This window comes from Engystomops pustulosus, chromosome 11, assembly GCF_040894005.1.
Source record: "Engystomops pustulosus chromosome 11, aEngPut4.maternal, whole genome shotgun sequence".
Taxonomy (NCBI): domain Eukaryota; kingdom Metazoa; phylum Chordata; class Amphibia; order Anura; family Leptodactylidae; genus Engystomops; species Engystomops pustulosus.
In genome coordinates, this window is record NC_092421.1 from 17,277,117 (window position 1) to 17,300,834 (window position 23,718).

General features: G+C 41.2%; 1 protein-coding gene across 1 annotated transcript in view; it reads left to right on the top strand.

Annotated features, from left to right (window-relative positions):
* Positions 1-23,718, top strand: part of PCDH15 (protocadherin related 15) — a 934,666-nt gene that overhangs the window by 804,437 nt on the left and 106,511 nt on the right. The window contains exon 27 of the mRNA XM_072131129.1: positions 10,957-11,084. Within this exon, the coding sequence (XP_071987230.1) occupies positions 10,957-11,084 (128 nt within the window). The remainder of the gene's footprint in view (positions 1-10,956; positions 11,085-23,718) is intronic.

A 23,718-nucleotide genomic window follows, 5' to 3' on the forward strand; every position in this document is an offset into this window, starting at 1 on the left:
CCATAGATAGGTCAATAGTATATAGAATAACAGTCTATTCAGAATAACGTTAACAAATAAAAAATTATCCCAACCCTCAGCAAAGGCATCCAAGTCCCTCTTGAACATGTACAAATTTTCAGCCATCACAAGCTCAGTGGCAGAGTTCCATAATCTTACTGCTCTTGCAGTAAAGAATCCCTGTCTTTGGTGATGGTAGAACCACCACTCCTCTAGGTGTAGAGGATGCCCCCTGTCTATGGTGATGGTAGAACCACCTCTCCTTTAGGTGTAGAGGATGCCTCCTGTCTATGGCGATGGTAGAACCACCTCTCCTCTAGGTGTAGAGGATGCCCCATGTCTATGGTGATGGTAGAACCTCCTCTCCTCTAGGTGTAGAGGATTCCCCCTGTATATGGTGATGGTAGAACCCCCTCTCCTCTAGGTGTAGAGGATGCCCCCTGTATATGGTGATGGTAGAACTGCCTCTCCTCTAGGTGTAGAAGATGCCCCCTGTCTATGGTGATGGTAGAACCACCTCTCCTCTAGGTGTAGAGGATGCCCCCTGTATATGGTGATGGTAGAACTGCCTCTCCTCTAGGTGTAGAAGATGCCCCCTGTCTATGGTGATGGTAGAACCACCTCTCCACTGGGTGTAGAGGATGTCCCCTGTCTGATTATTTTACCAAAAGCGATTTCTTGTTCCTTCACATGTTCAACCCTTCTTTTCCATTCTAGGGAATGCAGGGACACCAACATTCACAAAAAAAGTTTGGCCGATATTACCCTTAATGTGTATGGCCATCTCAAAAGTGATCCCTGCTGCTCAATTTTTTGCATTATGTCCAGTTATGCAGTGAAAATTATTCTTATTGTGAGTCTTAAATCCAATAATATACTACAAACGATATATGTATATTATATGTGAAGAAAATGCATTTATATGCAGCATGTGACAACGGACAGATATACCAAGCCATGTAATGTGGTTTCTGTTATATAAATGGCGGTGACCTGTCTTTTTCTTTATAATATTTGTTAGGGGGTTGAAGCTGCTGGTTATCACAGTTTCCTAACAGGCAAAGAGAATGGACAGTGCTCTGCTCCTAGGAAATTCATGTTGCCAACTTCACATAAGTAGATAAGAACACAGGCACACTCATGTTAGTTCTTTAGGGTTGAGAGATAACTAGATCCACTATTTTGGCACAAAATTGTATGCAAGCTTTTCTTATCTTAGGTACAAATGTTAATCCTCACTAACAGTCTTGAATCTGATAACGTGAGGCAAGTTATAATACTTATCGGACAGTATGTTAGGACTTCTTCCTCCATGTAAAATGGACTGTAAAACACCGACAATATTTGAGCCCTAAATATAAATTGTGCTTTTTAACAAAAAGTTAAGAGACTGGTATTCAGCCTTCAGTACACACATGTAGATTCATTTGTAGTTTCCTCCTGCTTGCTTCGTCCCCACAGTGTTTTTTGTTATTCCATGAAACTAGCCAATTTAAATAAAAACATTATCTTAGATATATTCAAATGGACTTTAAAGAGGACCTGTCACCCCGAAAAAGCCCCCCAACAAATGTGGCCCCCCATAACCATCTCACTAGCCCCTTTCTCCCCAGCCAGTTTTATATGCGAGGCTGCCGGCCTCTCTCACAGGTCCCCGCTGACCGGGGCATTCTGGTGGAGTGTCGGATTTGTTTAAACCACCTTTCCAAGCATAAATTAAAAAAAAAACTGGCTGGGGAGAAAGGGGCTAGGGAGAGGGTTAGGGGCAGGCAAATTTGGTGGGGGGCTTTTTCAGGTTGACAGGTCCTCTTTAAAGGCTTCTGGCTTGTGGAGTAGACCCGCAAGTGCTAAGGCTATTCCATATCCCAGTAGCCTCAGATGTGTTGCCTGCGCTTGGCTCCTCTTTGGCTCACACATGTGCACAAGCTCCAGTCATGCCGTTGGCTTCTTTGGAGCTGTGCACGTGTACAGTAGCTCTAGTGCCGAACTTCAACACAATGGGGCGCATGTAGTTTTTCGGCTGCCACCTTAAGTTTCCTGAAGTTGGCCTAGTTAATTATTGCAATGTGTCTTATGTTTTTCCCTGTTTAGTCTCACTTTTGCTACTTTTTGTGGTGTGCAACTTTTTAGTCCCAATAGTATCTACCCAGAGGGCTTAATGGACTGGCGGTATAGTATCACAAAAAAAAAAAATATATGAAAGTAAGAAAGTCCTGGCTTCAGTATGCAAGTACTGTTGGTGCAGCAATTGTGCAATTAAGCTGCAGTGTTATGCTTCAGGAGAGGAGGCACTGGCACGGAGAATCAGAGTCATTGGTTTTTTTGTTTTTATTGTAATTGTGCACAAGGACAAAGCTCGTAGAGGGCAATTTTGGACACTAATCCACAGGTCCATAAGTACCTGTAGTTGGATTAGTTTCCCAAATCGACCTGACAGGTTCCCTTTAAGTAGATCATGATGGACTGCGCCTTTAATTCTTTGTGTATATCAACAAATGAATCAATGGCCCAGACAGAACATTATATGATATTAAATGATCTTTAATGTGAATTTTGTATAATAATGATGGACTTTTCAGCTTTCATCTGAGGCTGGCACTGCAGATGAAGTTTAGCTGTGCGCTTTCAAAGTTGGTTTAAATCTATATCTCCAGAACAGCATGTCATTTCATTGCACAGAGCTGTAATAATGCTGAAAAGTGCTTGCCAGTAATGCACAAGGTAAAATTGATTTGTTCCAAGTTGTTCAAGTGCACAGGCTTTGTTGGACAAGTGTGAATCATTATCATTAACAGAGAGAAATTACATGCTAAGCTAAAATTAGTGTAACTCAATAAGATAACTTGCCACTCTGCTGTTTGGTGGGACAGAATTGATGCAATAATGAAGAGTTAAATAGCAATGAAATAATGTAGGACTGCAGAGTTCAAAGACAATGTAATGATCATCCACTCCAGAGGTAGGTGACATTGAATGAACACTCTGAAATTACGCAATGCTAAAATAAATCGTCAACGAAACCAGACACTGGATTGTTTCTTTTTTTGTAATTTCACAATCTGGTCATGGGGGAAGCCTGGCAGAGATACACAGGTAGAACACAAGCAATAAAGGATAAACCTGCAAAGAAACTAAGCTATGGTGACAAGGGATTCTAACCTGCTTTGGACAATCCCTTTCCAGTAAAAGCATTCCGTAAAAAGTAGCCACATTTCCAACTAACACAAACACCTGGTAGGCATATAGCACATCTTCAGTGTTACTTCTTTATTGCCTCCATAATCTCCAGAAGTAATAGCTGCAATCCTTGTTCTTCCTCTGCTGAATTCCTTCTCCACACTGTTGCCTTGCCCAGATAGTACAACATTGCCACAGTTGACCCAATGCCCATGTCTGTATGTCTTGGGCACGTAAAGTACCAAAACTTCTGGAATCACCAAGCAGCTCCCTACCAACAGTATATCAATTTATTTGATAGTGTCATTGACTATTTTGCATTTTGTCAAATTAACATTGTTTGTCTACAGCACTGTGTGTATTTATACTTTTATTGGTGGTGAAGAAACATTATTTTTGAGTGTCAGGCCCTGCGCCCCTGATGCTGCTCCCCATCTTGCTGCAGGTGGTGCTGCCTGAGGCAAGAGATTCAACTCACCTCATGGCTGATGTAGCCTTGATGATGTGGTGAAAAATGGAGTGAACATCATATTAACCAACAATCCAAATATATGAGAAGCATAGCAGCTCCAGAAGTGGAGTAGTGGTCTCAATAAAGATGCTGGATGCATATACAGGGGGTTGCGTACAAGATAGATTCTGTAGGCTTGTTCTTGTTGAATTTGTATGCAAGTCACAACTGTATATTTTACAATTGTAGCCCCAGCAAAATGTTTTGGATTGTCATAAGATCCAGGATTAACAATAAAGCTTCATTACAGACACTTGTTATAACATTAAACTACCAACATCCAGGGGTCCGTTTATAACTAGGGGTCGTATGTAAGTCGGGTGTTCTTAAGTAGGGGACTGCCGGTATTGATTTCTGAATGGCTAAACATGGCAGAAAGTGAAAAATTTCACTACAATGAGCCAACTAATTAAAGGTATGTTTTTATGAAACAAAATCAATATTATTATGGCTTGATTAATGCAAGATAGGCATCCCACCCTGTATACCACGTTCAGTAAAGATCTGGGTGCTTCATTTACTGATCCTAAGAAAACAGGGCAGCATGGAGGCTCAGTGGTTAGCACTACAGCTTGATTCAGGTTTTACTAAGCTTGACACGCCGGGATCACCTAGCAAAGAAACTTATCATTTGCAGCCCGGCGTGCAGGTGGAGTGCAGGTGGAGTGCAGGTGGAGTGCAGGTGGAGTGCAGCTGTGAACACCGGGCATCTTGTCCCGGCCCCCCGAGCTGCTAGTTTTATATTTCTTTTCTAGGTGATCCCGGAGTGTCAAGCTTGGTAAAAGACAGGGCCTGGATCAAGATGAAGAGGAACAGGGGTGAGTATTTTTTTTTTAACTGGTTGATTCCCTTTAAGTTACGGGATAATATAATTACTGATTTAACTTACACGAATTCTAAGAAAACCACATTTGCATATATTTTTGTGTGTCTAAAAGTATTATACATGCTGAGAACACAACAAAGGAAACCAACTGGTAGAGTTGAAGAATAGCACTGCCCATGGGTTTTAAATTTAAAAAAGACACACACGCATTAAACTAACACACTAATGAGGGTAGATAAGAAGAGCAAATTGATGGATGTCTCTAGGGGGAAAGAACTTGATCATTGTCTAATTCTGCAGTTTGGTTTTCTATAATCACTGAAGTGGCTGTAATTGAGCATCTTCTGCGAGTAAATACATGATTGCATGAGGAGGAATAAAATCAGATTAATTGACAAAAATATTCTAAACACACAAAGCAAATATTTCTAAATATTTAACAATGTGTTATTTTCTAGATATATTTTGAGACATGAATGTGGGCGGCAGTGAAATAACCACTGTTATTTACAAAATTTATTTGGGAGGGACCTGCCAAAAGGGAATCAAAGCCTAGAATGCAGACAAGAATTGCGGCCACTCATATTGCAAAGGTTTTATCACTCTCTTGCTGACCGTTTCCAAGCATTTAACTAATATACAATATAACTAGTAAATATTAATGCAATACACTATTTTCTATTTGGTTTAAAAGTAAATATGTAAAAAAAAATATGTATATTTTCAGAACGTAGAATAAAGTACCACTTTAGTTACATATGTATATATAGTAATATATGTATATCATATATATACACACGCCTACTGAAGAACACCCGACTTACATAAGACCCGTAGTTACAAACGGACCTCTGGATTTTGGTAATTTACTGTACTTTTGCCTTAGGCTACAATAAACAGCTATAACAGTTATCAATTTGTAAAATCCAATTGTCAAAGAGACCAAAAAAAATTTGTCTGGGGTTATAATTATAAAATATACAGTTCCAACTTAACCTATATTTTCTACAGAACCTATCCTATATGTAACCCGGGGACTGCCTGTATATCATAAAATTGAAGTACCGTATATACTCTAGCATAAGCAGAGTTTTTAAGCACAAAAAATGAGTAAAAAAAAGTAAATAAATCAATTTTCCGGCGCCCCCCGCAGGTCTTCTCTTCCATCCGTCCGACAGCGACCGGTCTGTGCGACGTCAGCCGTTGCAATAGTATTGTGTGTGCCGACACACACTCTGATGTCAGCGGTGGCTGACGTCAGAGCTGTGCATCTCATGGACCTGCCACTCCAGGACGGATGGAAGAGAAGACCTGCGGGGTGTACTGGAAAGGTTAGTTGTTATTTCATACAAACAACTCCCCCTTTCTCTCAAAGCCACGCCCATTTCCCCAATGGTCATGCCCCTTATTCGGACAAGGCAGAAAACTGCCAAAAATGGTCTAAAACCTTGATAACTGTGGTGCAAGCCATTTTAGACAGTGTTTTTGGTGCAAAACCACCAGATATGTGGTGCAAGTGTGTTAATAAATCCCCCCCTATATGCGTTACATTTTAGAAGGAGAGAAAAATACATGCAATGTGATAAGCACAGTGCCAGGAAATAGTCTATAATTCCTAAGTAAATAACATTTGCTGAGGTATAATTGCTGAATATAACCTTCCTTGCTACACCTCTGTTAAATGCATTGTGAGACCTGTGAGTCTAACTTCTGTGGTGGGGGAAATATTTGAGGGGTTTGTTAGAGATGCTATCCTGGAGTATCTCACTGTACATATCCTTATAACCCATCGTTAGCATTAGTTTATGAGAGATCGGTCCTGTCAGACTAATCTGATTGGTTTCTACGAGGAAGTAAATTCCAGACTGGATCTGGGGGACACTGTGGATGTTGTATATCTGGACTTTTCAAAGGCATTTGACACTGTGCCGCATAAAAGGTTGGTATGTAAAATGAGACTGCTGGGAATAGGAGAAAATCTGTGTATTTGGGTAAGTAATTGGCTTAGTGATAGAAAACAGAGGGGTTTGAGGAGTGGGCAGAAGAATGGTTGATAAGGTTTAATGTAGATAAATGTAAAGTTATGCACTTGGGCCATGGAAACAAAAAGTATAATCATGTTTAAACAGTCAATTACTTGGTAAAACTGGAGCTGAAGAGGACTTAGGGGTATTGGTGGATGATAAACTAAATTTTAGTGACCAGAGCCAGGTGTTTGCTGTTAAAGCAAATTAAATTCATGGGGTGTATCAAAAGAGGAATTGATTCTCATCATAAAGACATAGTTTTGCCCTTATACAAATCCCTGGTCAGACCACACATGGAATATTGTGTACAGTTTTGGGCACCAGTGTATAAAAAGGATATAGTAGAGCTGGAACAGGTGCAGAGGAGAGCAACCAGGATTATTCAGGGAATGGGGGGGACTAGAATACAATGACAGATTACAAAATTTGGGATTATTCAGTTTAGAAAAAAGACAGCTGAGGGGAGACCTCATTACAATGTACAAATACCTGAACGGACAGTACAAGGATCTCTCCAAAGATCTTTTTATATCTAGGCCGGTGACCAGGACAAGGGGGCATCCTCCACGCCTACAGGTGATTCTACCATCAACAGAGAAAAAATCAAGAGAGAAAAAATATCACAGGTTATGGGGATAAAACATTTATTTAATTCTTAAAGGTTGGACTTGCGTCTTTTTCTGGCCTTATATACTATGATATCCTCCAATTTATAAATACAAGTTTTAAATTATAATTCATATATTAATACTTTTGCTGACACCTTGCTATTAAATTATTTATGCAGGGGAAAGTAATGGTACAAAATCAACAGCACTGACCTTAAAGGGGTATTCCCACAAAGACAAGATTCTTAAATATACACAGGAAGACAATAGAACACATTCTCTAATTCATGGTTAAAGGGAACCTGTCACCAGGAGACCCATTTTTAGCACTCCCCCAGTCCTCGAAGAGCATAGTACATACACTGCCAAATAGTTTTTGTATAAAAAATAGGTTTTACAGAAAAAAAAATATTATACTGTACCTTTCATTAGCATCTGCTGTGTGACTAGACACTCGTCTCCTGGGAGTGGCTGGAAAGGAGCAGTTTCACCCCCACCCATGGGAAACTGCTCCTCCATGTGTCCTTTTTAAATATATGAATAACTCCCCTCACTGGGGATGGGTGTTTACATATATTTGGAAAGGACACATGGGAAACTGCTCCTTTCCAGCCACTCCCAGGGGATGAGTGCCTAGTCACACAGCAGATGCTAACGTATTTGTTTAAATGCAAACCTGTGAGCAAGAGTTAGTGGCAGCAGCAGGATAACACTGACAGGGTGTTTTTGCACGTTGCAGTTACAACACAAATGTTGTTCACTGGTTAAAATAACAAAACTCCTAAAACCACCTCAAAACTGATTGCGATGCATTTGCAACTCAAACATGTGAGCGCAACTTTAAAGGACCAAGATTTCGGGACAATGAAGGACATAAGAAGTCTGTGTGGTGAACTCTACAGGGTGGAGACCTCTCGCTGCAGGGCCTAATAGTGAAGTGGACGCGTCACCAGCAGTCACTGCATGTAACAAGTAGGGATTTCTCTGGTGGTTTCTGTAGCTGTATATACCCTCAGTATAGTCAAGTTGTTATTGGCACAACCAAGTGTGAGGGGGTTATGTACAGGAGGGGGCATTACTGAAAGTGTGATACAAATGCATTGGGGCCCGTGCCCCAGATCTTTTACCACCCTAGCAATGCCCCTGGCCAGTAGAGATAAAAAAAAAACGGTCCCGCAACAAGCTTCATACAGCTCCTTAAATTAATAATAAGGTGATGACTTGTGAAAAGTGATGAGTAAAAAGGGTTCCTTTTAAGGGGATGTACAGTCATAACAAGATCTCCCCTATCCACATGATAAGAAATACCATGCTAATCAGAGGGGTCCTTTCCCCCAGTTCTCATTCATTTGAACCATAGAGATGAGAACAGCAGCAATGGGCATATCCAACTGGTTTCTCTGTCTATTTGCAATACAAATGACATCTGTTTTTGTGATCTGCGGGTACCTCAATTGATTTGCACTAAGATTAGTAAATAACTATTTGATCAAAGGGGTCATCTTTCTTGTGCTACCCTATTCCTCCCTACTGTGCATTGCAGTGTTAAAAGCCTTGACAGTATCCATCAAACTGTATCTTAGGTAAATAATATAGGTTGTCAGTGGAAACTGGTAAGAGGCAAAGTCCCTCACAGTTGTGTTGGTTGTGGAATTTTAACCCCTTTACGTCGCAGCCCCTTTTTATTTTTGCATTTTCATTTTTCACTCCCCACCTTCAAAAATCTATAACTTTTTTATTTTTCCATGTACAGAGCTGTGTTATGGCTTATTTTCTGCGTAACAAATTACACTTCCAATTGGTGGTATTTAATATTCCATGCCATGTACTGGGAAGCGGCAAAAAAAAATTCCAAATGCAGTGAAATTGGAAAAAAAAAACAAAATTTGTGCCATATTCTTGTGGGTTTGGATTTTACGGATTTCACTGTGCGCCCCAAATGACATGTCTATTTTATTCTTTGGGTCGGTACGATTATGGGGATACCAAATGTGCATAGGTTTTATAATGTTTTCATACATTTTAAAAAATTAAAACCTGCTGTACAAAATTTTTTGGGGGGATTTTGCCGTCTTCTGGCGCAAATAACTTTTTTTATACTTTGGTGTACGGAGCTTTGGGAGGTGTCGTTTTTTGCGGCTTTTGATGGTGTTTACAATGTTATCATTTTTAGGACTGTACGAGCTTCTGGTCACTTTTTATAGAATTTTATTTTTTTTTTTAAATTGTAAAAAAGTTAGTTTTTTTACTATTTTCCTGACTCCCTAGGGTACTTTAACCCTAGGTTGTCTGTACGATCCTATCATATGCTGCCATACTACAGTATGGCAGTATATGGGGATTTTACTCCTCATTCATTACAATGTGCTGATAACACATTTTAATGAATGGGTTAACCCGAAGCAGCAACGGATCGCCGCTCCCCAATGACGTCACTGGGAGCGACGATTCTCAGAAAGAATCCGCCATTTTTTTTTAAAGCCGTGCTGGCACCGATCACGGGTGTTACCGGTAAGCCTTTGCTGTAATATGCAAAGATTTACCGGCTATGGAAAGGGCTCAGCCCGTGAGCCCTCTCCATGCACCCGGCATGTGATGTAGTATTACGTCACATGTCCGTAAGGGGTTAAGGGAATAATGTCTGTCCACTAAACAAGCACATAGCTTCCAGCCTTATAAAGTGCTTACTTAAGGTTAACTTTAGAAAGTCTAATGTATAGACAACGCCAATGTGTTAATTCCCACCACCCCCACTCTTATATGACATTTATCTAATATCTATGTTATTAAGATTTTTGAATTTTAGATTTACCATCTACAGAATTCTCACACACATGCACGTGGGTTAATATTGTTTAGCAAGTTATTGAATGAAGCTGAAAGTTCATCCCCTTTACAAAACTGCTATTTAATTCCTCTTGGCATATATGTCTTATTGAAATACACAGGCGACTAATATTTCATCTGTGTTTTCTGTGTTTGCTTTATGCTGATCAGAATTCAAATGGAATCCGATTACCATGTCATGTCGGCTTATTGCGGCAGAGAGCAGATTGCTTAGGGTCACACACATAATAAATTCTTAAGAATGCAAATCCAGCAACTTTAAACGTTAAACAAACACTCCCACACAAAGAACACCGACTTGCCTAAGCTTCAAATGTTAAATCGGACTATTGGGTTGTGAGTTAATAAGAATATTGTGGATATGTCAGGAGATGTACAGCCTGGGATGCATTGGTGTGCCACCATACTGTTTAGATATGCAATAAATCAGGGCAGCATTTCAGAACTTTATGTTGTTGGTGGCTCATAACCCATGGCCTATTTTAGAAGTCTTAAAGAATATCTACCATCAAAACCAAGCATGATAAACCAGGGGCATTCACGCATAGATACAGGCACCATGACTGTGATAATCCTCTTATATTTGTTATCTATGGCCTCCTTCCTTCTAAAATCCACTTGTAAAAATTATGCTAATAAGTTGGAAGGGCTTTGGGGGCGGTACAGGAGCCCCTCCGTGTTCTAGTTGACAGACTGTTGATAATTACAGGATTTAAAAGCCGATTGTCAGTGGTCTCCTGATGCATTGAAATATAGCTACATTGCAAAACCTGAAAGGTAAAAAACGGAGATAAAACAAACAAAAGCTACAGGGCAAAGTGACCTGTCAATAATTATCACATCATGTGTAATAGAGTTGGAGAATTCTTGTCCTGTACATCAAAACAGGTTTTAGCCATCTTTCTAAAAAGGCAAGTTCATAATTTTTCATTGTAATATTTCATTTATTGTCCCCTGTAGGTAATACAGCGATAGTGTACATTGAAGTACAGGATGAAAATGATCACGCCCCAGTGTTTTCGAAAAAGCTTTACCTGGGAGGAGTGTCCGAGGATGCCAGGATGTTTGCATCCGTGCTTAAAGTGAAGGTAAGAATTGAAAACCAGTCGGAGAAATCTCCATTGGTTGGGAAGTAGCAGAGTTTAAATCTTCATATAAAGAAATACTTATTTTCTCGGCATGGAACATATTAAAGACCGCAGCTTGAAGTTTTGTGAAATGACTTTGCTTTGTGAAATAGACAATAGGTATTGATTTTATGGGTATTACTTGGCACCGGATGAGCTGAATACAGAGCTGCAGATTATCAACTTTTTTAATGTAGTAAGTTAAAAACTTTCCAGTGCTAGAAACCAGATAACTATGTATTTTCAGAATTACCATATTTTACACACATTTAAAATTTTTATGATAATCCGGAATAAATTGTGTGAATGTGATTCCATAATAGCAGAGGCGTGTCGGTCAGGATTTAAAATGAAGTTGCAAATACCTCTTTAAACCTCTTTAAAGGAAATATACCAGCAGGATTCAGCAATATAAACAGTATAACAGCAGTATTACATGATCCCTATGCTCCTTTATTCTGCATCTGCTGTTCTTTGGCTTTTTTATGGCCTAGTTTTTGGTGAAAACAGAGTTTTAACCCCTATTCTTGTAGGCTTGGATTTTATGGCTCACGGTGCGCCGCAAATGACATGTCTACTTCATTCTTTGGGTCAGAGTGATCATTTCCAATCTTCTGACGATATTAACTTTTTCATACTTCAGTGTACAAAGCTGTGGGTAGTGTTATTTTCCGTGACTTTTTAGGACTGTTCTACCTTTTGATCACTTTTTATTATTTTATTTAAAATGGCAAAAGTGGCATTATAGACTTTGGGTGCTATTTTCTGTTAAACGTCGGGAATAACAGTTATATTTTGATAAATTGGACATTTTGGGACGCAGCGATATCTAACATCTTTGTGATTTTTAATGTTTACTTATATTTATTTCAGTTCTAGGGAAAGGGATGTGCTTTGAATTTTTAGGTTTTTTAATAAGGTATTTTTTGGCCTATAAGGCGCACCAAAAATCCTTTAAGGTGCGCCTTATATATGAACTTATACAGAAATGTACTACAGACAAGTTGTACTGTACATTTACCAGTGTTTAATAGCTCCATCCCCAGAAATTTCCTGCACCTTCCCACACAGTATAAAGGGTCCCTGGCTCCTGAAGTGCCCTGGCACCACAACTAACATTGTGCCCATCCTGCCCTCCCCTAGTACAGAGAGACCGGAGCTGCCATAGTGCTGACCACGAGGCAATCATCATCATCAGTAAGAAATCCCCCATACCTGACAGCCCTGTAACAGGGGAAAGAGAAGGAGCCACAGGGAACCCCACAGGAATAACACCCTGGCTGAGGAGGGAAGGAGAAGGGGCAGAGGGAGACCGCTTAACCCCTGCTGCATCACCCTGCATTAACCCCCAGCAGCCCATACCTCTGAGATTGGAGCTCTGTGACACGCTGAAGACGAGTTTCCCGGGAAGTGCAGCTGGCTTGAACTCTGCCACCTGCTGGTCATTTTTAGATACTGCATTTGATCCTGCGCCTTATACTCTAGTGCGCCTTATATATGAACCTAGATGTCTTAGCAGGCATTGCTCTAATACGGTATATTACTTTCCATTTTTATTTTTTAACTATTTTTCAAACCCCCTATGATACTTTAACCCTAGGTTGTCTGATTGAGCCTACCATATAATGCCATACTACAGCGAAAATAAGTCACTGTGAAAAGTTGCAAAATTAAGAAAAAATCTAAAATTAAAGAAAAAAAAAAGAAATAAAGATACATATACCCCTCCTTTACAGCGCTGCTCAAAGGCCATTTACAGCCGCAGATGTTTACACATGTAAACAAACCTATAGAACTAGAGATGGGCGAATCCATTCTAACAAAGTGGAATTCGTTTAGAATTTCAGGAAAACGTTGGTTGGGAACGAATCCGAAGTTTACGGTGATTCTTGGGAACAATTTTTTTTCCCATTTATTGGCAAAATGGCCACAAGCACAACGTGTTATATGGGGCAGAGACCTCTTTGAAGAAGAAAGGAACACCCTCGATCACATGTGCAGACATGTAAGCCAATCAGCGACCAGCATTTGCAATCCCATCATTTCACACTGCATGTGCTGTCTCTAGCATCTAGCTGCTTGTGCTCAGTAGCTGATGGAGCGATTTTTGCTCAAAGTCCAGGGTGTCCGATTTGGGGGATCTGTATTCCCCAAATTTCAATTCTTTTTTTTGTTGCTAAAGTCGATATCAAGGAATCCGTGTCAAATCCACATAGTTGGTGAAGTGATTTATGCTCAAAGTCCAGGGTGTCAGTTTTTGGGTTCTGTATTCCCCAAATTCCAGGACAGCACTCTACCACCCCAGGCAGAGGATCCTCTGCACTACTGGGCAGTATCAGCCTTTTGGCTATCAGGATTGATAGCCAAAAGCAGAAGTGAATACAGAACACAGAGGACATGCAAATATTCCATTTACAGGCGGTGCCCTACTTAAGGACACCCGGGTTACAGACGACCCATAGTTAAAGACGGACCCCTCTGCCCCCACTGTGACCTCTGGTGAAGCTCTATGAATACATGTATCCGTGTTTAACAGAACAGGTTCTATCGTAATCTATGGAATCATCTGATGTCAGTGTAAAGAGTGCACTCTTTGATGTTATAGTGGGATCTTGGCCCTCAGCTCGGTCCTTTCGAGCTGGCACAGACGTTACCTTGTCAGGCTGCGTTCCTGCTTTGCTTATTTGGTGAAGTTGGCCTCTGTAAGTGCCCATGGAATTGAAGAGTGAAGTGATTCTAAGAGTGGCGGCTGTCATGTGCATGTCACAACATTGTTTGAAGACCAAACCACGCTCCCTATGCATATTTAAGTATGGCACAACGTTCTTCAACACCCTACAGGCTCTCTGCAGCCAAGTTTTTTAATGTGATTTGCAATGATTCGTTTCGAATAAAATCAAATTTTGTCCGAAAATTCTGCAAACTTAGCGAATTGAATTTTTGAAAAATTCACCCATCTCTATATAGAACCCATCTTGTACTTAACTGTTTTGTGTATATATATCATACACCCCCCCTAGTATACTAGTATATACTCTAGTATGAGACAAAAAGCTAAGACGACGCCAGCGGACAGAGGGGGCACTCTGCTGGAGGGTTAATCTATGGGGCTCTCTGCTGGACATTTTATTTATGATTAGTGGCTGCGTTTCCCACCCTAGGCTTATACTCGAGTCAATACATTTCCCAGTTGTTTTGGGTGTAAAATTAGGTACCTCGGCTTATACTCGGCTATATACAGTATATTATTTGATACTATTTCTCTCTTGCAGTGGCTTCTAGAAAGGTCTTGTTGGTCATGTATTTCAGGCAAATCCAACATGGTTAAAACAGCTGGCACAATATATTACAAACAACTTGCCATTTAGGCACATGTTAATTAATGCTTATGATTAGAGAAATATAAGGTTTCAGACACAGCATGTTCTTACATAGGAGCGGTATACTTTTTACTTCCTAATCCCAAGGACAAAGTTTTTTTAATAATCCGAGATTTCATTGCCTAAGTTTATAGATATTGCAGAACCAATTTTGCAGGAACCAATGCCAAGTCCTGTCAATCACTTTCTGGAAGCTCTTGAGCCAGTGTTTATGACCTTTGTCTTTCCTCCACAGCTCTATCAAATTGTGTCTACATATAAATCGTCTGATAGAATGCACAATGTCTATCCAGATACTCCATAGGTTTCATAATGCAATGTGTGTAGTGTCACAGTGTGGCAGTATATGGGGGGTTTTCACATCATCTATTACAATGTGCAAATCTCACATTGTAGTTGATGCGTTAAAATCAGACCCCGATGACTTCACAAGCTGCCAGGATTTAAATGCCTCCAGCACCTGCGCCAGAACCAACCACGGGTGTCACCAGTGGGTGTTTGCTGCAATATGCAACAAATGCCCACCTTGAGCCCTCTATATGCACCCACAGGTAACGTGTGACATAGAGATACGTCACGAGTCGGTAAGGGGTTGGTTTGAGTGTGCAGTAAGTACAAAATGAAATTAAGTGGTAGTACGTGGTACATTAACTGGTAATACCCGGTGATGTTCTGATTCAAACACAAAGGTTCATTTCTTAGAAAATATTACTTTGGACTGGGGTCATAGGGACAGATTTATAAAACTGTTTAGGACAGAATTCTGTTGTAATTTGTGGCAAAAATCTAGAATGCCTTGTGCCATATTTACTAAGCATTTACAGTCTTAAACTGTATTTAGATATATGTATTTTCAGCCAGCCCCAAGTAGTATACATCCAGCCCTATGTAGTATACAGCCAGCCTGCTCCCTGTAGTATACAGCCAGCCAGCCCCACGTATGCCAAGCTCATTAAAAAAAATTAACTCAATATTCACCCTCCGGCGATACTCACCCCCGATGCTTGTTGCGGATCTCGGCAGCTCCTCTTCTCTTTTCTTTCATCTATTTGTTCTCTAGCTGACAGAGTCAAATCCATGCACACTATGATGTGTACACCTGCCGGCAGATCGCATGGACACAACTGACAGCTAGAAAAGAAATAGAAGAAAGAAAAGAAGCCACCCGGAAGCGCGCCTAGGATCGGGAGCCGCACAAAGGAAGGATCCGGGCACCGGAGGGCGAGTATTACGTTTTTAATTGACTCGTGTATAAGCCAAGGTGAGGGTTTTCACCAAGTTACCTTATTATTCAATTACATGAGATCATATATATAGCCAAAGGGTTAGAAAGGAGGGTCCTGTTATAGAGGTATAAAGCCAAAGAAAAAATAGACTATCCTCTCTATCCCATACGCCAAGGGTGGGAAATGCATTGGTCACAGCCACCCAAGTACATAGCCCGCCAGCCCCTGTAGTATATAGCCTTCCCCCCAGTATATAGCCTGCCACCCCCCTCCCCCCAGTATATAGCCTGCCAGCCCCAATATAATTCCTGTAGGAAAAAAACAAATATGTACTCACCTTCCGAGGCCCCCCCCCCCCGGCAGGCCCTCTACTATACATTGCAGCCCCGCCATCAGCTCAGTGTCTCCGCACGGTCCGTCGCAGACATCGTGACATCAGCCGCTCACTGACATCATCAAGGTAAACTAATATGTAGGCATGTTTGCTGGTATAATCTATGGTTATAAATGTATATGTACAGTACATATACCCTATTTGCTTTTTGGAACATTTGAATCACACATGACACCATCCGTAAATATCAGATAGATTAGCAGAATTGAAAAATGTAATTGTCTTGAGTGTAATCTACTTACATTATCCATTTATTCAGTGAACAACTGTCATCTAGACCATGTTTCTAATAGAAAGTACCATGATGCACTCTACAATCCAGGAACACAATAACTTATTCTCATTAAATGAATCATCCTCATACAGCAAATGTATAATGTCACAGGATTAGTCAAGAGAACCTGTCATATCAAAAACAGCATTTGAAATTATGTTAGAGTCAAGCACTTAATACAGTTATATAAACTGGATTTTTCAGACTAGATTTAACCAAACCCAGATTTGAGTCCATAAAACATACCCAAGTGATTTTTACACAATAAAGATAATTTTTAAAGGAAACCTACCACCATGGATCTACCTGTTAAGGTAGATCAAGTGGCAGTTTCCTCTAATGTATAGTAGTATAGCCCTTTTTAGGGCTAATTCTTTCGCGGCCCACTTTTATAAATTTTCATTCCCCCAATATGCAAATTTCCTAAAGAGGCTACTGGGGCATGGAGTAGCCAGAGCTGAGGCTACACGGCATGGCTACTCCACACCCCAGCAGCCTCTAGCGTTCCGCTTAACAATCCATCTTCAGTCAGCTGGGTTTTGCTCATGCGCAGAACGTAGGCCGCCGGCTGCGCAGTCTCGCCTCTGGTGCTGCAGCTACTGCGCATGCGCAGAATCCAGCTTCACAGAGTGTGTGCAGCTCCTCGTAGGTGCGCGCTGAAGATGGATTGGTCGGCGGAATGCAAGAGGCTACTGGGGTGCGGTGTAGCCACGCCATGTAGCCTCAGCTACGGCTGAGAAATTTAGTACAAGATGCCAGCAAGCCTCTATAATGCACTAAAAACTGTGGATTATAGTCCAGAAAATATAGTTTGGGGATGAAAGCATATAAGTTTCACTATCAATAGGAGTCCAGTGACAACAATCAATCACAGACAGCAATATCTGAATGTATACATATACAGGTGATAACTGGGGAGAGGTCTTAAGAACCTCTTCAGAATTAAATATGTTATAGTAACATAAAATATTTACTGGAATAGGGTTATGGGGTTATGTTACAGAAGGCTGGGAACATCCTCCATCATGCAAGTCTCCTGGCAGTCCATTTATAGATTTTTTGTCCTTTACTCTGCTGATCGCCTAGGTCAAGTGGTCAGACCCTAAAGATTTGTAATTAATGCCCTATGGACAGAGGCCTGTGGATAGTCACAGATGGATTGAAGTAATAGCAAATGAAGCTGAAGAAGAGTACCGATAATAACTTGGGTAGGCTGCTAAGGTTAAGCTCAGTGCAGGCTCATCACCAAGAATCAGAATAGCAGAATTACAAATCAGAAACTGAGTTACACATCAAGCCAGGTTAAGGGAAAGGGAAGTCAGATACAGGGGCATAACTAGGAGAGGATCCCCCCCCCCCCCTTTCCTTTAAAAAACATTTATATATATACACAAAGTTTTTGTAAAATTACTCATGTTTATACACTCAAATACAGAATATTCACATATACCATACATCATAAACACACCATATACACTCATAAAGTACATACATAAACACACACTGCCCACTGATTAACCTCTAGGATCTGTTTGAGAAGGAGTGGGTTCCATTCATTGACAACATGAAAAGTTCTTGAAAATGTAAAGTAACTGATACTCTCAGACCAGTGGGATTAGGTGGGGTCTGTATCCTGGGCAGGAGGAGCAGCGGTTGCGAAAGCTAGGGGTGGCCTTCCAGCACATGGATCGGGGTTGCCTCATTATGTTCCTTAGGCCTGGGTACCGGCAGCTGCTGTGTTAGCTGGTTCTGGAATTATGCCTGCTCTGCTACTCCCTGTGGGACTATGTGTGCGGCCTGGAGGGTACCGGCTTCTGGAGGAGGTGTGAAGGCCTGAGATCGGAGCGTGCCTGCATCCTGGGGGAGAGAGGGGGCATAAAACTAAAACTACACCCCCTTCTCCTCTGTGCGGGGCTCCTGTAAGGAACTTGTGCCTCAGTGGGGCCTGGTGTCCACAGGCCTTGGCTGTAGTTAAGCTCCTGGTCAGATATTAGCAACATAACATCCATTAAGGGAACATGCTCACTAGATACCACAATGTTTAGGCACCTTCCTGTGGTCGAAGATTCCCTTTGCATGACTGTCAGAGAGGGGCTGGCTGGGGACACTTAACATAGTGCCTAAGGAGGCAGATGGCCTTCCACTAAAGCACATTAATACTACCAGGACACAATCAGGGAGAAAAGGACAAGTAGGGAAGTAGTGATATTACTATTCTAAATATCAGTAAATTGTGGGATTCTGATCTATAGAACCCCCAGCCGACTTCTATTAAACACATATTGACGACATCTCCAAACATTAGACTAACACTTCTTCTTAGGTTTATTGTATACAATATGGTTTATACAACATCTGATGTTATTAGCTTTAGCTCTAGGTCTAATAGCATCAGCGGAGGAATGGGTACTTGAGAATCACAATTCATTATGGAGGTAAAAATTACACAATGTAGGGAGGTGATTATGACTCGAATTATGCAACAGTCTTGACAATCCCCAGCAGAGCACTACATGATGGATCTATGAAGAGGTTTTGGCCATGATTAATTTTATCAGGTCCTGCTTTGCATAGTATACAGCTATAACCTGTGGTATATTCAGCGGGTCAGGGCATCCAATAAATGCCCGTCATTGTCTTTAATCCTCAAGTGAGTACAATTGCAGAGATAGATTCTTGTGGGGCAGCCCTACAATCCCTTATTCAAACGTCTTTGCTGAAAGTGTGCACACTTCACAGGAGGGAACATGCCGACGATTTCCTTTTCCTTCTAGTGATGATGAGGTCACAATTTTTTTTTCCATATGCCCCCCAGCCATCTGTGCTGGTCATAAACACAGGAAGTTATAAGAATAAAAACAGGACCGTCCTGACCAAATTTAGCTTTTTTGGCTATTAACAGAATAAGCTCAGTTCACTCGCTAGACTACTGGCACGAAGATACAAGAGGTAAACTGGATAGACAATAAAACAACCTGTGTTGTCGTGTGCCCATGGCCTTGGCATTACACACCCAGACCAAATCTATTGAACAGAACATCTCAAAGTTAGATTAAAACCAATGGAAGCCAAAATAATTCACAATCACAGAGGTATTGATGGGAAGGAGATGCCAAGGATGTATTCACGCTTGGCGGCTATCTAGATACAACATCTAGTAATCCATTTCTATGGGTAGCCACAGCATGACAACAGTTAATTTTACATTCTGGCTATCTTCAAAAAGATTTTCCCGCAGTTAAATAATCTAAAACGTATTTGCTTATATGAGTAATAGAACATCAAACATCAGCATAAGGCGTAAATCTTAGCGTTTAAATAAACTGTAAGACATTGTAGGAAATAATCAAAAGGCTGAAGGGTTTCCTGTACAGTTCAAAGCTATGGCGGTATGATGGCTGTAAATGAAAACGACAATTTACTGCAGTGAGGATTTTAAGCTTATTAAAATATTAAACTATGTATGTATCAGCATGTAACACCGAAATATTACAGCTCTGCCATAAAGGAGGTGCATATAAGTTATATTCATAAATAACAGATCGCCAGGAGATTCGGGAAGTTTGTTCATGGAATGCCTAGTGCTGGGTTTTTCTCTGCTCTTTCATTCCCTGCCATTAAGTGACCTTTATTGATTTAACGCAAAAATTTTTGTGACAGGTGGACCCCCTAAGGGTTTTGTGAATCACTTGTTACATGGAGGGTCAGGTGTTGAATGCTTATAGGAAACGACTGAAAACAGATCTTAGTTTAATAAGCTGATGTGTAGGTTATCAAACCAAAGCAAAGAACTGAAGGGAAATCTGTATTAGTTTTTTTTTGGTGGAAGGTTTTGAAAAGCGTCTTTTTCTCTGTGAAACCCCCGAAATAGTTTACTAATATGTAGAAACAGAAATAAATCATGGCCATCAGATTTAGCTAGTGTGGGATTCAAGTTTTTAATGGAACATCCAGGTTATAAACCATCCTTTGTTTTATTATCTATAACTTTTTTCAGTCAGGGCCTACTTTCAAAATGGGGGAATTTTTCTTCCTGTGAAAACTGCAAGGATTTTAAGAAGATACAATTTTAGGCAGAAATAGATCTTTGGAAACTGTTGTCACAGGAGTGGAGAAAAGTTAGTCCTCTCGTGGTGTAATTCATGCCTCATAGTCGGGGGGCATAACCAGGGCTGGATTAAGGGTGGTGGCTGCCTTTGGGCAAAATATTACCAATAATTGATGACTCCCCCACAGCACCACACCCATGCTGACGCAGTTTCACACATTAGTATCAGTCAATGACATAGACATTAGTGGCATCTAGTACCTCACAAGTGACTATCTGCTCCATCAGGGACTGTTATTTCTTCTTCCAGCCATGGTTTATCTGCAACAAGATTCACTAGATGTTTTCAGCTCCAGTCAGCACATCTCTCACACTGCGCCCATAAAAATACCCCAGTCACATTAATGTCACCTGGATAACAGTGCTACTAAATAATATACACCCCTCACAACACAACTGACCTCACTGTCACCCACAATTTTAAAAAATCCAGTGTGGCCCTCCAAATGTATTATAATATATACTTGATTCACCTGAATAAATTACCTGATAGTACCTCTACAAAATAGGTTAGTAATAAACCCCTAATGAATTTAATTTATATTGAGGCATTTACATGCAGGCAGCATATGAATTAATACAGAGCCCCCACCCATTTAAAATGAATAAAGTTTAAGTAATTGACTTACATAATTATCAAGTTTAGTTATATACAAAACACCATATACAGTTCGACCGGTACAATTTTAGACAACCCCTTATCCTATCACGTATAACTATATACAGATCCCTCCTCTAGTCTTATTAGATATTCTGCCTTCATATGTAGATACAATTAGATAAATTGCCATACATACAGCCCCTTAGTCTACTTATATGTAGGTCCCATATACAGTGCACCTCTGTACCAATTGAGTTATATACAGCCCCCTCCAGTTTAATTAACAGTTTTCCCCCATATAAAGATTCTCCCATGTAAAGTTTGCACAGAAGCCCTTTATAAACTGACGTCCTCCACCAAATTTCATTAAAACTCTGCCTTCAATACCCATCTTCTATTTATAGAACCCAAGTAATTGTATGTGGCCAGTAACAAAATAATTTAACTATATACTCACCTTCCCATCTAGTGTTTCCATGATGCTGCAGCCATCCTCTTCCCCCAGCTCTTCTGTTGGGCAGCCCCCAGCCTCTGTGAAGTGAACAGTGCTTTAGCCATCTACTATCAATGGCTGCTGTGTCTCTGTGCCCTCGATGATCCTTGTGTGCAATGCAGATGGCCATGGGCTGCTGCACATCGCACACAGAAACATTCAGTGAGTCAGCTGAGCTGAGTTACTGGCTGTCTAAAACCGGTGGGGGCCCCTTAAAAAGTAAAGCGGTGGGGGCCGCAGGTAGTGTTCCCGGGTGCCGTCCTTTAATTCAGCCCTGAGTATAACTACAGTGATAGCTGCTTTGGGGCTATACATTTGTATACAGCACTGTATGTGTGTATGTGTTTGCTCGCATGTGTTAGTATACAAATATTTATATTTATTAATTGGGAATGGGGCCCTATTTAGTAGCCTGCAATTGGGTCCTGCTTCTCTGAGTTGCGCCCCCTGCTCATAGTCCAGGTAAATCCTTACAAGTGTAGGTGTATAGGTCTAGGAATTAGTCTTCTCCACTCCCATGAATACTTTGTAATTTGTTCACAGATGTTCTACTTCTGTGTAATGTTGAATGTCACGGTCATCTGCTCATTGTCCTATATAACAGGTGACAGCTTGTGGGCACAAGTTCTCATGGCAAATTGCCTTTAACTACAAGTACGGTTGGACTCCCAAACATAGCCTTAAATTGCCAAAAGTTGGACCTCTTTATAAAACCTCACAAGTAGAGATGAGCGAGCACTAAAATGCTCGGGTACTCGTTATTCGAGACGAACTTTTCCCGATGCTCGAGTGCTCGTCTCGAATAACGAGCCCCATTGAAGTCAATGGGAGACTCGAGCATTTTTCAAGGGGACCAAGGCTCTGCACAGGGAAGCTTGGCCAAACACCTGGGAACCTCAGAAAAGGATGGAAACACCACGGAAATGGACAGGAAACAGCAGGGGCAGCATGCATGGATGCCTCCGAGGCTGCTTAATCGCACCAATATGCCAAAATTATGGGCAACAGCATGGCCATGACAGAGTGACAGAATGAAGCTAGATAGCATCTAAAACATCCAATAATTGACCCTGACACTATAGGGGACGGCATGCAGAGGCAGCGGCAGCAGGCTAGAGAGTGTCATGGCGACATACCCTAAATGGACTCAGGCTTCAAACCAATGGGTGGCAGAGAGGAACCAAAGGAGGTGAGCAAGAAGCGCTCAAATAATATCGGTACATGATAAAAGTTTGCCAGTATATTTTGTGGATTACACAGCAGGGTGGCGACAAAGTTAACAACTTTGATGTGGAATCCATGAAAACAACCCAAATTTGTGCCTGACACACCTCGTTTGATAAGGGGACGATGTATGGAGGCAGCTATATGGACGACTTTTGGAGGTAGCAATGGAGACAACGTGTGGAGGCTGCTATGGAGACAATTTAATTTGGATAGTGCCTGTATGTGGCAGTCCAAAAAAGTTTTCAAACCAGAGGAGCAGGTAGGTGGCCCTCCAGAAAAATTGAATAGATTGAGTGCCTGTATGTGGCACTCCCAAAAATTGTTTAAAACAGAGGACCGGGTAGGTGGCCCTCCAGAAAAATTAAATGCATAAAGTACTATAGCTAAAGCCAGTGGGCCCTGTCAAAAAATAGCCAGTTTCCTCTGCTTTAGTGTACAAAGAGGAGGAGAAGGAGGAAAATGAGGAGGAGGAGGAGTGCATAAATTATTCAGGTTGAGCTTCCTTCACCTGGTGGAGATTGGAAATTCTGAGAAATCCAGGCTTTATTCATCTTAATAAGCGTCAGCCTGTCAGCGCTGTCAGTCGACAGGCGTGTACGCTTATCGGTGATGATGCCACCAGCTGCACTGAAAACCCGCTCGGACAAGACGCTAGCGGCAGGGCAGGCAAGAACCTCCAAGGCGTACAGCGCCAGTTCGTGCCACATGTCCAGCTTTGAAACCCAGTAGTTGTAGGGAGCTGTGTGATCATTTAGGACAATGGTATGGTCAGCTACGTACTCCCTCACCATCTTTCTGTAAAGATCAGCCCTACTCTGCCGAGACTGGGGACAGGTGACAGTGTCTTGCTGGGGTGACATAAAGCTGGCAAAAGCCTTGTAAAGCGTACCCT